Below are 12433 nucleotides of genomic sequence, written 5' to 3' on the forward strand. Positions count from 1 at the left end.
TGTCTAAGAAACATAGCCAAGAATGGGAATAATGACGTGGTGAGCTATTATTGCTGGTGGACTAAGTAATTGAAAATTGCGCAAGGAACTTAGATCAGGATAAAAAATGCTGTTGCGTATTCAAGGCAAATTTACTGGTTCAAGAATTCTAGACTCCTCGAAACATTAAAAGGCAACAAATTTTGAATAATTAAGTCAAGCTTTGATATCATAGTCAGCCATCATTAGTGTATCATATTGAAAGGAAACATTCAAATTTTAGGACTAATTGAAACCAAAAAAAAAACCACTAATTTTGTCAAACATGGTTTTGATGGGGCAAAAAACCTGAAATATTTCCTATCTCACTTTTAGGGAAAATTAACTGAAGAGCAACCCCATTACATTTTTTGGAGTGACGTTTGTGCAATGAATTACTCATTTTGGACAACATTATTGTAACTCTTTTTTCGTTTGATTGAAAATCATAAATCAGTCCTGATTTTTAATACTTCCAGCAGTTCCTCACATTCTCTATCTTACTGAATTCCTTGATTTCATCAGATTTTTCAACTCAAATCAGTAATTATGCATGGTCAAGATGATCAGAAATAACGATATGTAGTCTGCAAAGGGCAGTGTCACTGTGCGGATTACACAATAATTGAAAACCAAAGTTGTAAACTCATACTTTTCTGATCAGACTTTGGTTTCAATAACAATCATCCTTATCACAACTCTTAGTAATTTCAGTGAATAAGTATGGCAAACACTAAAGTAAACAGTGATACACAATGGCAAATATGGTCAGCTAAAATAGAAGGAATAAAAAAGTTGAAGCATTTAAACCTCACTGAAAAGCAATATTTTAGAAAACATAGTCAATTATTATTGTTGATACTTTTCATGATATTTCATTTGCATTCATCCAACAGATGGCATAGTTATTACAATGTCAAAGTTGCATTTTGCAGTCTATTAAGTCTAAAAGTAGCTAAACTAAGTTTGACCAGTTGCAAAGACAAATAAGATACGTTTTCCTAGCCATAAGAGTCAGTCGTTTTTAAAAAGAGCTCACACGTTTGCATCCCATAATAGGGTAAAGCATGTTTGACAAATTTGATCCACCATGGATTTAACCAACTCATTCCACAGGGTTAAGAGTGTTTTTTGTCATTGGAATTGCAATATGTGGTATTTGTCAAGAAAATGTTGTTGTCACACTGATCTTTCACATGCTACCAGTCTCAAGTTGGACTAAAGCACGGCAAAAAAGAAAGTACAACCATATTCAACAACTTACATTGTAAAGTAGCAAGGACTTGTTTATTGATAGATCCAGGAAGTTCACATGTGTTATGTTAATCTGAATAATCGAATGAGATATTATAGCAATCTAATCTTATAATAAATGGGTTCAGAAAGGACTTAGGGAGTAACAAAAATATTAGTAACTATCAAAAATGCAATATCCATGAATCAAAGGCTTGCTGGGGTACCGTAGGCAGAGCATTCGCTTTCCAATTTGCGAATCCTAGTTCAATTCCAGGCTAGGCAAGTCCAAGCTTCTCTGTGGTATTAGATCACAACATGAGTTGGTGCTTTAACACCTTAAATAGGCGAATCTGCGGTCATTCCCGAGGGTGAGGTCATAATTACTGCTGGACTGTGACAACGGAGCGGGAATGTCCCTCAATTGGGACACCCAAAATCATATGGCAGGCTAAGCGAGAGAGGTGCCATCTGACTTCGAAACAATACAAAACATCCATGAATAAAATAAAATTTGGCAGTGTCTTTGAAGACAATATTCAACGATGCTTCTCATGATAGTACTCTTTCTTATACAGCGCATCAATTCAAAATCTGTTTGGAAACTTTTTAGTTCTTCTGATCGTTTACATTTTTTAAGTGGAGCCACTTGTCAAACCTCGTGCGTGTCTGAATCCAGGGTCGCTAGTTTGAACCCATAACTCCTGAGGATATGAATCTTGTTTTGTTCACACTGCTTCTTATACTGCTGGAAATGTGAGGAAATGTAAAACTTTCTGGCAGAACAGCCAGAATTTCTTAGAAAATATGCCATGTCTGTAAACATAAACTGCGTTTGTGCTTGTATATCGTTATGAGCACATTATTCTATAGAATTATTATAGCATGTTTTTTATGTCGACTAAACTTAGCAGGGAGCCAAAACACAAAAGGATAAAGGGCATTAGGTTACTAATGCAACCTCTTAATAAAAAAAACTCCTATACAGTAAGATGTTTATAGCTCAATTGTTAACGCGTGAGCGAGGTATGCTCAGGTTCATGGGTTTAATCCCAAGTTTGCCCCCTTTCTGTAGCCCTTTAGCTAGATTGTTTGGGCCATTTGTTGCTGGTTATGATTCTCATGAAGTTCATGGAATACAGCTCTGCATTGGACAAAAGATTACAAAACAAGATACAGTTTGTGCTTCACTAGAATGCAATTCAGTCAAATAAAAATTATATAAAGTATTAAGATTACAGTTTTTCAAATATGAAACATAATTTAATTTGTACATCCTGACATTTACAAGTGCAAAACCATGTCAATCTTGAATCGGATTGTGCAAAGATAGTAGTTACTTTTCAATCTGCCTCCTCCCGATTAATATAAATTAACAACAAATAAGGGGAAGTAGTGACATTTGAGCGACGAACAACTTTTTTGATGGCTTGTCCTTGTCGAGCTTTGACCGAGTATGTTGACTCGTCGAGTTATGATGCGAAGTTTGAGTCTATCTCTACTAACGGTTACGTTCATCTTGGAGACACTCAGGTCACTCAGTCCCGAATCCATAGTTGCCAAAATTGTCGGCAGGTGAAATTATTGCCAAGATAGACGGTACTGAACAAAAATAGTTGCCAAATCTGAACGATATACTATCGCACGGCATGGATTCCAATGTTAAGTATTGTACAGGGTTCATCAGACACTCCTCGATCTTTTCGTCTTCGCTTGTTTTACTTTGGTGCTAGGGTTATCAAGAAATGCTGGTTCAGATCTCTTAAACCTGAGCTTAAAAGTTCAAGCAAGACGATTAGAATCCAAACCTTGAAACAAAGGTGTTGCCATAAATATTTTCCCAAATAGTCGTGTTCTTTCACATGCGACAGGCCATTTTTTATGCATTTCAAAGTAAAACAATTTAAAGCTGCCAGAAAAAAAATCCATATTAGTGGCAATGCCACAGGTCAAGAGAAAGATGCCATGAGAGGAAAAGCTGCTACTCACAATTTGAGGTGCCGTCGACTGTAAATAGTTGCCATTTGGCATCAAAGTGGCATCCAAAATTGCCATCCGGCAACTATTCATTCAATGTCGTTTCTTGGAAAAAAAACGAGGCGGGAAAAATAAGCCCATCATAATTTCATCGACCAATGTGTCTCCAGGACTGCCAGACAAGAGCGGCAATGGGATCGAGAGATCGTGTTGAGCACCGGCACGTCCTCATACTCTCTCTTAAGGTTGCCAATCTGAGATTGGGCCAGCCAGATTTGATGTGGCGTCCTGAGGGAATGACGGGAATGACCGTTCTACTTGGCCTCTTTCTTCATTTCGGCCATTTGGTCTTTGTACCTGTGTGAAACGAAGTTTTGTCATATTTTTGCTGGCACCATGTGAATGAATCTGTGGATTATTGGTCCGTTGGTGGAAGGGTCGTTCCATTTCCAATTTCTTGTTTGATCTCGAATGCCAAATGCTGGGGCCCAAGCAGTGGCGCTCTCCGATCTGACAGATCTTCTTACAGCATTGCATGCCCGTCTGAATCATTTGGCCCTCAGGATGATTTTCAAACTGGCAATACTGGCTGATCTCTGCATTGCTGCTGGTTGTTGTTTTCGGCTGTTCTGGAGCTCCTTCTGAAGGTATTGGATTAAGTTCGTTAGATTGTGAACTTGGTTGGGGGGTCCCGTACTCGGTAATAATATAATGAGTCTAGCGTTTCCTAGCCCCATTTTGTCCCCCTGCTCGCCTTTCCTGAACCACCCTCAGCCTAATGGCGGGCGAAGAGGGCGGCTTTAGGCCCATGCATCCCTGTACTCTTGGTACTCTTCCCTCCCTCCATCCATCCATCCATGCATCCCACCAATCCATAATGGACACACACATGGTTCATCCGATTTGGCCAGTAGTGCTGGCTACTGATTGATTATTGCTGATACTGTCTCAAAGGCACTCTTCATGATCTGCTTCCTAGCTTTGGAGCCACCAAGTAAAATGGCGGGCAGGAGTCTCATGGTGTAATCCCGCCCCCAATCCCGCCCCCCATCCTCCATCCTGTTGCTCCTCCTGGGTGCCGCCTGATTGGATGGTCTTCCTGATTTCAGAGCTCCTGGCCTTCCCTCGGTTTAAGACACGAGCATCCCACCGGTGGGCGGGTGTCCAGACGGACGAGTATGCCGCCCAAAGCCTCCAAGAATCGCAAAGCTGCCAATGGGTATCGCTTGCCCGATGCCCTGCCCGAAGGGGAAATCCTGACGGGTCTGACCAAGAAATCCTGGCGATTAGGCAAATCCATTGGCGTGGGCGGTTTCGGGGAAATCTATTTATGCAGTGAGGACACGCATCGACCCGTGGGCGAGGATGCCCCACTAGCCATGAAGATCGAGCCTCACGAGAACGGACCGTTGTTTGTCGAGATGAACTTCTACATTCGAGCCGCGCAGGAGGCCGACGTCATGCAGTATCTGAAATCTCGGGGCTTGACCCAGCTGGGCATGCCGGTGCATCGGGGCAGTGGCAGCCACAAGTTCAAGAATGATCGCTATCGATTTTTGGTCATGGACCGCTATGGACGCGACCTTGAGCACGTCTTCCAGTCGGGCCAACGTCCTTTCTCGCTCCAGACCGCTTTCAATCTAGCCATCAAGATCGTAAGTCATTCCCCGCCCTTGTTCGGTCTGAGCAAGTCCGTCCATGTTGCACGTGTAAATTCATGTTTCCTTGTAGATCGATGTCTTGGAGTACATCCACTCCCGCGGCTATGTCCACAATGATGTCAAGGCCCAGAATTTGCTGCTCGGCTATGGTCGCACTAAAGAACACGACGTGTATTTGGTGGACTTTGGCTTAGTGTCCAAATATCAACGAGAAGGCGTCCATTTGGAGTACAAGCCCGACGCTCGCAAAGCTCACGATGGTACCATCGAATACACTTCCCGCGACGCCCACATTGGGGCTCATTCGCGACGCAGCGATCTCGAGATTTTAGGCTATAACCTCGTGCATTGGATGTCCGGTCATCTTCCATGGATGGATAACTTAACGAATCCTCAGTGAGTTGGGCCGAGCCTGGCCCTCAATATGGTTTTCAATGCATCATCTAGTCATCAAGAAATTGCTTTGTTTTAGATACGTATTTGGTCAGAAAAAGCATTGTCTGGGCGACATTTCCGCCTTTCTTGGAAAGTGCTTCGGCGAGAACGAATACCCAGGTCAGTAATGATTTCACACTTACCATTCTTAAGAAAGTGCTATCATAACTTTGTTTGATTTTGCCGGTTTTTCAGCCGAGTTGGAGGACTTTTTTCAGTATGTGATTGCCTTGGAGTTCCACGAAACCCCGGATTACGAAAGATGCAAGGACATGTTCAAGAAAGGGCTCAAGACAAGAAAGTTTCCCTTGGACGGCAAGATCGATTTTGCCGCGGCTAAGAAAGCCTCCCCCACCAAAAAGGTGCGTACTCCCATGAAGGCTAAAAAAGCCTCGCCCTCACCTTTGGCGCTTAAAAAAACGTCGCTCCCCAAGGCCAAAGCCAAAGTCGCGGTCAAGGCCAAAGTTGCGGTTAAGAAAATTGTGAGTAAGCGTACAGCTACAACCATGATGGACGCTGGCTGTCAAACCAGTCCAGCCTTTGTCAAGGCGGCCAAGGCAGCCGTACAAGCCAAGAAAAAAGGACGACCGGCCACGAAGAATCTCGAGCTCGAAGAATTCTGCGAGGAGGCTATGTCCTCGGCCCAGAGAGCCACAGGAGGTTTGGCCTTGGCCAAACGGAGCTCCCCTCGAAAGCACCAGGTGGCCGCCTCGAACGGCGCTTCCGGTTCAAAAAGTTCTCCGGCTTTCGATAACCCGACCCCAGCTATGCAAGCCTTATTGGATAAAAGAGCGGAGCGCGAGTCGCAACAGACCAAGACGAAACGGGCTCGAAAATGAATATGCTCGATCGGACTTGACCAACCCTCTCAATTATACTAGACCTAGTTTGGGTCCATTGTATTCATTTATGACCGTTTTCCCCCGGAAAATACAAGCGTACGTAAAGCCAAACCTGTCCTCGCGTTATACCGATTCAGATTATATGTGCACGCACAATGTATAGCTATACTTGGCCGGTTAGGTACTTCAAAGCGGGGTGGGGAAGTCTGTCGAGACTCTGGGGGGAGGGGTATGACTTGAAAATGGCTGATTTCGAGCTCTCGTTGAATCTTGCAGGGTCACGCCAGCAAAGTACGGAAACGAAACACACGTGGCAAATCCAAAGGTGTGGCCGCCAATCAGCCACCCTCACCTACCTTGGAGTCGCTCATGGGGATCGAGTCAGGAGCTGTCACCAGGTAAGAGACCAGCTCTCAAGTTCGCATTTCAATCTTGATTCTATGTTTGCATTGCTTGGGTTTGCTTACAGATCGGGAGAAACGGAGGAAATGAACAATTGGTGCTGGGAAAAGGTGCTGTGCTCAGATCCGGAGATGCTCATTCGTCAGGCATCTCGCCAATCTGAGAGCGAAAGTCAGAACCCCTTGGCGCTTCAGCTCAAAGCCTTGGACGAGAGGAAGCAGGCCGAAAGTCTGGAGAATCCCACCCCAGCCATGCAAGCGCTCATTCAAAGGCTGGAAGAGCGAGAAACCGAACGACAGCACATGTCCTGGCAACAACAGCTTCACCATTTGACGGTAATAACTAAAAAGGCTATCAATGAAAAAGAGAACCTCGACCAAGAGATCTGTAGCAACACATTGTTAGGAAGTTGACCTGGGGATTGATCTCCTAAATGAGCACAATTATCTAGTATTATTATCTCTATCTACCTCTTACCATAGAAACGCCTCATGTTGAACGATTGGGGGGATCTTTGATTTCAAATTCAATCACTCTTTCAGGGGAGAAAAAACAGCATCCAAAGAAACAACTCCGTGGTTTGGGATCTCACACCCAATCCTCTGACCCCAGCCATGGAAGAAGTGATTGCCATGCGCTCCAGGCGGATATCCGTTGACTATGATATTCCCATTACGCCTGAGCCTTCGTCGGATGAAGACGCTTTTCTGGAAAGTGAAGACGATGACTCCCACGAACCTAGCGATGATGAAGAATATCGACCCCGCGGTTCCCCTGCTAAGAAACGTTCGCCCGGTGTCTGTCCTAGCTCAAACAAGTCCCCTGTCAGCCGTCGAAACGTGAAAGGTCGACTCAGTCCTCTGCGGAAATGTTCCACTAATTCCAAGGCGACGGTCCCCGCTCGCAATCTTGATGTCAAGCCCAGGATGAACGAGAATCCAGGCAAAGAGAACGGAGCCGTGGATGCCAAATCGCTGCGCTCCATTTTGAAGGAAGACATCAACCTGGTTCAACAGCGAGAGGCTCTCAAGAAGTTCGAGGCGATGGCGGCCAAGAAGAAAGTCACCCAAGAGTTAAACGAATGTTCTTTAGCATCCAATGGGAGCACTCATATTCCCAAAAATAGCACGACCACGCCCAAAGGCGTCAAGGGTGGCCCAAGGCGAATATCCATCCAAAACGAAGCTCAACCCATTCGGAACAAAGACTCTCCTCCCGATAAGGTTGCTTGGCAGTCTGCTATGTGTACAACCAATCGGGGTCGAAAGTCCAAGCAATCCAAAGAAACTTGGCAGCTTAATGCAACAATAGAAACACAAGGAGACACGGATCTTGAAGAGTTCCACGGGTTTCCAAGTGAGCAAAAGATCGTTGATCGACAACGGGAATCTAGTGTCACGCCATCCAAACCATCGCCAAGAAAGACACGATCAAAGTCGAAAGACTCCTCGTCTTCGTCTTTGCCCGTGTCCAAAAAGTCGACTTGGTGGCGACGTAATCTTACCAAGACCGCATTCGCTGAAACTAGACCCTCTGGTCCGAAAGACGGTCCCTTCCCTGAAGATGATCCTCAACGGGGTCGTTCCCCAGATTTGCTCGATTCTCGGGGCGAATCCAGTGCCAACTCACCCGAACCTGAGCATTCCCACCTGGAAAGCAGCCATCAATGGGACGAACCACCGATCCTGGCTAAAGAGCCCCGCGTGGCTCGCTCCAAGAAGCGAGCCATTTCTCCTGACATTGAGGATGGATTCGTCACGCCACCTCCACCCCAGAAAAAGTCACGGACTCTCTCCATCGAGAGTCCCAACAACGACGACTTGTTTGATCAATTGCTTATGAGTGGGGTGAAGAACAAGATCTTCAACCAGAGTCTCTTCCCAACCCAAACGTCCCGTGCTGCGGATGAGGCCATCGAAGGGGATTTGGTTTTCCATAGAGTGGACGGCTCCGTGGAAGAGAAGAACCAAGACCAGAGTGTTTCAACACAAAATGAACCGCCAATCCGACGTAAGCGTGTCAAGGTGAAAAAGATAAAGGCCAAAGAGCGGAAAATCTCCAAGATACTAGATGAGGACGATTCGGATCTTGAGCCCCTGCGAGCATCCAAGAAGCCGAAATCCAAAAAATTGACCCAAGAAACATCGGAGAGACCAAACAAGAGTGCCGTGAACGAGGTCGCTGGAGCTGTAGACAATGCGTTTTGCACCAAAAATGGCCGCACTTTGAAAAGCAGGGCAGCGAGGAAAGCGGCCAAGAAAGCTAAACGAAAGGCAAAAAAGATCAAAAAGGCTGAGGCCAAGGCTCAACCCACCGGCCAATCGGCCCTTCTCACCGAGCGTTCGGCTTCCTCAATCGCATTGAGAACCACCAGGTCTGGAGGCATAATCAAGCGCAAGAAACGGAAATAATCGTCCAATGTAATCGAAATAGTATTGGAAAGTACCAAACAGCTCAGTTTTGTGACACCCCTCTGGCTCCCTTGGTCGCCTTGAGGCCACGTTAGGAGACCCAAATTCTTTTAGCCATCACTTAATTTCTCGTGTTACGCAAAGCAACTCCTTTTTTGATCAAAAATGGCTGTGACATTTTTTACCTTCGTTCATGTACAACGATGATGATGTTCTAACCAGATTATTGATTTCGTGATATTACTGTAATTTGGCTTCCTTCACGGAGATTTCCCACTTCCTAAACAACCAGCCGCATCATTTAGCAATTCTTATCCGACAAGTTTTTTATGATCGTCATTTAAATCAAGGTCTTTATTGTCACATTCAATGTAAAATACAAGCAGCAATGATTGATAACCAATTCTGATATTGTTCAATTTGAACAAGAAATCAAGGAACCACCCACCTATCCACCAATCAACCAACACAACACAACCCACCCTTGCCTATGTTGTAATACCAAGTTCTACTACCCCCTTCCCTACCCCCCCTCCCTCTCTAAAATCAAGCACGTGTTTCCCTGGATCGGACAGGGCTCACCATATTTGAAGGTCAGCGAATCGAGGTCAACCAGATGGTTTGTTCAAGGGTCAAATGAAACATTATTGTATTGGCATTGATGCATTTGTTACTACACGGCTTTTTTTCTCGCAGAAAAATAAATTGTTACAATTGGGTAGGCGGCAAGGTTGTTTGTTATATATACTGGCTGTTATGTACACGGGCTTGTTGTTTGTAGGCGGTGTCAAAGTTTTAGACCAACGCGTCGTTATTGGGAGCAATTTCCGTCGCTTTTAAACTCAAAAGAAACTCGGACTTCGGTGTTTTGTCCCGTTCAATTTCTATTTCGAGGTGGACCATGAGAAACAAATTCCAACTTAAAAAAAGTCTATAAGACAACGTAAGCAATTTATTGGATTGCAAACGCACTCTGAAGGCCTCCATAGCGGCCTCCTAAGATGTTCATGATGAAAAAGACTTCAAATGAAAAAGTGAGTGACCACGAATTTTGATATTTACGTTGCTGAGTCATGTAAGGGCAAATGGACATTTATGACCACTTTTTTTTCAAAAGTATTCCCTCACTCGATCAATCTCAAAAACTTGTTTAAAAACGGCTATGGTGTTTCTTAACCTCCATTTTCACAACTTTTTTTGTATTTTGGGTCCAAGGGTCAGAGGGGTGATCTTTGCCCGGCCAGCGAAGCTAGCGGTAAACGTTATTCTCCACCGATTAGTAGGCGGTGCTACTTTTTTAAATCTTAATCTAACCTTACCTAACCTAACCCAACCTAACCTAACACGATATTGATCACCCTTAAAGTCTCCATCTAAACCATTTTGCCACAAATTGAAAAATGAGCACCGCCAACTAATCGGTGGAGAATAACGTTTATCCACCAGGGACCTCTCATATTAGGAAACTGCGGTAACCACTTCGTCACGTCTCTTACCATTCATCAATTTGGAATTTTCTAAAACATTAATAGATTTGACATGACCAAGAGTCGCAATAAAAGATTATAAAAAAATTAAGACAAACCCTTGGTCCGAAACATTATTCAAATCTTACAAGCGACAATGGTGATCAATAGAGGATAAACTAGAGCTATGAAATTAGTTGCTAGTTAGAACTATGCAGTTCCAAAAAAACAAGGGCTGCTAGGGTGTGTAACGGTTGGGTAGCGTTCGGCCATAAATTGCAAAATAATTCGTTGAGAATGTCCAAAAGTCATTACTTTATTGCAGCGGTTAAACTAGTTAATCTGACCAGTCATGTCTTACGTGTTTCTCTATATTACTAAAAAATAGACATGGAGAGCTTTTCAGTCCTGCACATATATATACATGAAAATAACAGCAACTATTCCGTCAATTTACAATAAAAAAGTAAACGTTGATCAACACTTATCGCTTCAACACCCACATTTTGACAAGGGAAAAATGTTAAGTCACAATTGTCCTGTCTGATCAAAAGGAGATCAAACGGCCAGGCCTTGGCTTAGGTGAAGTACTGAGTATATATATGAAGCACAGCCGGCCAGGGCCAGTGTTTACCAGTGATGGGATCAAATAAATGTTCAAAATCAAGATTGCCAGACGGCTAGGAAAGTCAAAGCACCACCCTTTCCATCATAAGGTAAAAGGTTAACTTTGACTGAAAAAGCAACCCTGGTTTGATCGAAGAAAAATCAGGGTTAATTCTTATGACTAGCTTACGGGTTTCTGATGTTCCGATAGTCATGCCATATGCCACTAAAAATATGAATTGGTGATTATTCATTTGATCCCATTGCTCACTTTTTGAGCGGGGCTAACTCCTAGTGCTTGGGCGATTCCGGTAAAAGTCAAACTTGTACGAGTCCTTTGATTTTTTTACTTTTTCCCGGACTCGAGTTTTTTCTAGAGTCAGGTCAAGCAAAAAGACTCGTCTTGCGAAATTGAACGAAAAAAATCCTTGATTTTTTTTGGCCAGTCAAGACTCAAGTCCTTTCTAAAATAATCGAGTCCGGACTCGCCCCAGCACTACTAGCTAGCATATTCCAAGGCGCTTTGCCCTGCCCCTGGCTCTGCCCATGGCTTTCACAATCTCAAAGTTCCTTGTTCCTCTGCCTGAGTTGTCGTCTGCTTTCTGCTTCTTAAATTTCATTCAAAATTATTGGCAAAGAATTGCATTTTTTGTTTTCAAGATTTCTTCGACAATGACTCTACTAGGCATGGAATCCGGAGTGGTCAGGTGATTATTTGATTTCATGACATGGTTTATTCACCAATGAAATAGAAAAGTCATAATTACCTCAGTCCATTGATTACAGCAATTATTTAGCAATTACCAAATATCATCAAAACTCGGCAATTACATTTGATAACCTCTTAAATTGAGGTTTAAATTTGCGATTAATGGTAGGGGTGCATTGAAACGACCCCATTTTCGGCTCATAAAAGTGAGGAAGTTGACCTCATGAATGATGAGAATGATGATGCCTGTTCCGGTTACGCTAGGGCTTTCTAGTAGAAGCCCTAGTTTACACTACAAAGATTTAGCGTCTCTACATGCTTGATCAAAAAAACGATTGATCATTGCACGATATTTCATAAGAATTTATTACAGACTTTGTTTAGATTGAAACCAAAATCTTCAATCAAAAAACCAGTGCTCATTTGTTCGTGATTTTAATTGGAACTTTGTGATTGGGTTTAAGAACTTTCAAATAGGCGAAATTCTAGCCTTTTTACCTCCATAATGAGTTTCAAATTGTCTTCCCACAAACTTGCTATCCCTCTAAGCAGTGTTCCGGAATGGCTTGGCTACGAATTGGGCCTTAACAATCGTTGGAAATGAAATCGAAGGGGAACGTTATTTTTAGATCTAGTGAACCTTGATCAAGGTTTTTAGTACCGGTTGCGCAAA

The 12433-nt window shown here is 43.5% G+C and overlaps 1 protein-coding gene across 2 annotated transcripts; it reads left to right on the top strand.

The window, feature by feature from the left end:
* The first annotated feature begins 3736 nt into the window (after nt 1–3736).
* On the top strand, nt 3737–9698 carry LOC131889948 (serine/threonine-protein kinase VRK1-like). Of its 2 annotated transcripts, none has more exons than XM_059239179.1 (8): nt 3737–3875; nt 4338–4883; nt 4960–5285; nt 5362–5444; nt 5520–5686; nt 6443–6564; nt 6636–6903; nt 7111–9698. In XM_059239179.1, exons 2-8 carry the CDS (start codon nt 4407–4409, stop codon nt 8977–8979), a joined length of 3312 nt encoding a protein of 1103 aa, XP_059095162.1. In that variant the 5' UTR covers nt 3737–3875; nt 4338–4406; the 3' UTR covers nt 8980–9698. The 2 variants fall into 2 exon arrangements, with proteins under 2 accessions (XP_059095162.1, XP_059095161.1); XM_059239178.1 differs by having other exon boundaries at nt 3842–3928.
* The last annotated feature ends 2735 nt before the right edge of the window (nt 9699–12433 follow it).

This window comes from Tigriopus californicus, chromosome 11 (genome assembly GCF_007210705.1).
Source record: "Tigriopus californicus strain San Diego chromosome 11, Tcal_SD_v2.1, whole genome shotgun sequence".
Taxonomy (NCBI): Eukaryota; Metazoa; Arthropoda; class Copepoda; order Harpacticoida; family Harpacticidae; genus Tigriopus; species Tigriopus californicus.

What these genes read in the sequence shown, in the direction of transcription:
- LOC131889948 (XM_059239179.1), top strand. Translation starts at nt 4,407, where the DNA reads ATGCCGCCCAAAGCCTCCAAGAATCGCAAAGCTGCCAATGGGTATCGC. An exon ending in TCAATCTAGCCATCAAGATC is followed by an intron (nt 4,884 to 4,959) that starts GTAAGTCATTCC and finishes GTTTCCTTGTAG; the next exon opens with ATCGATGTCTTGGAGTACAT. An exon ending in AACAGCTTCACCATTTGACG is followed by an intron (nt 6,904 to 7,110) that starts GTAATAACTAAA and finishes TCACTCTTTCAG; the next exon opens with GGGAGAAAAAACAGCATCCA.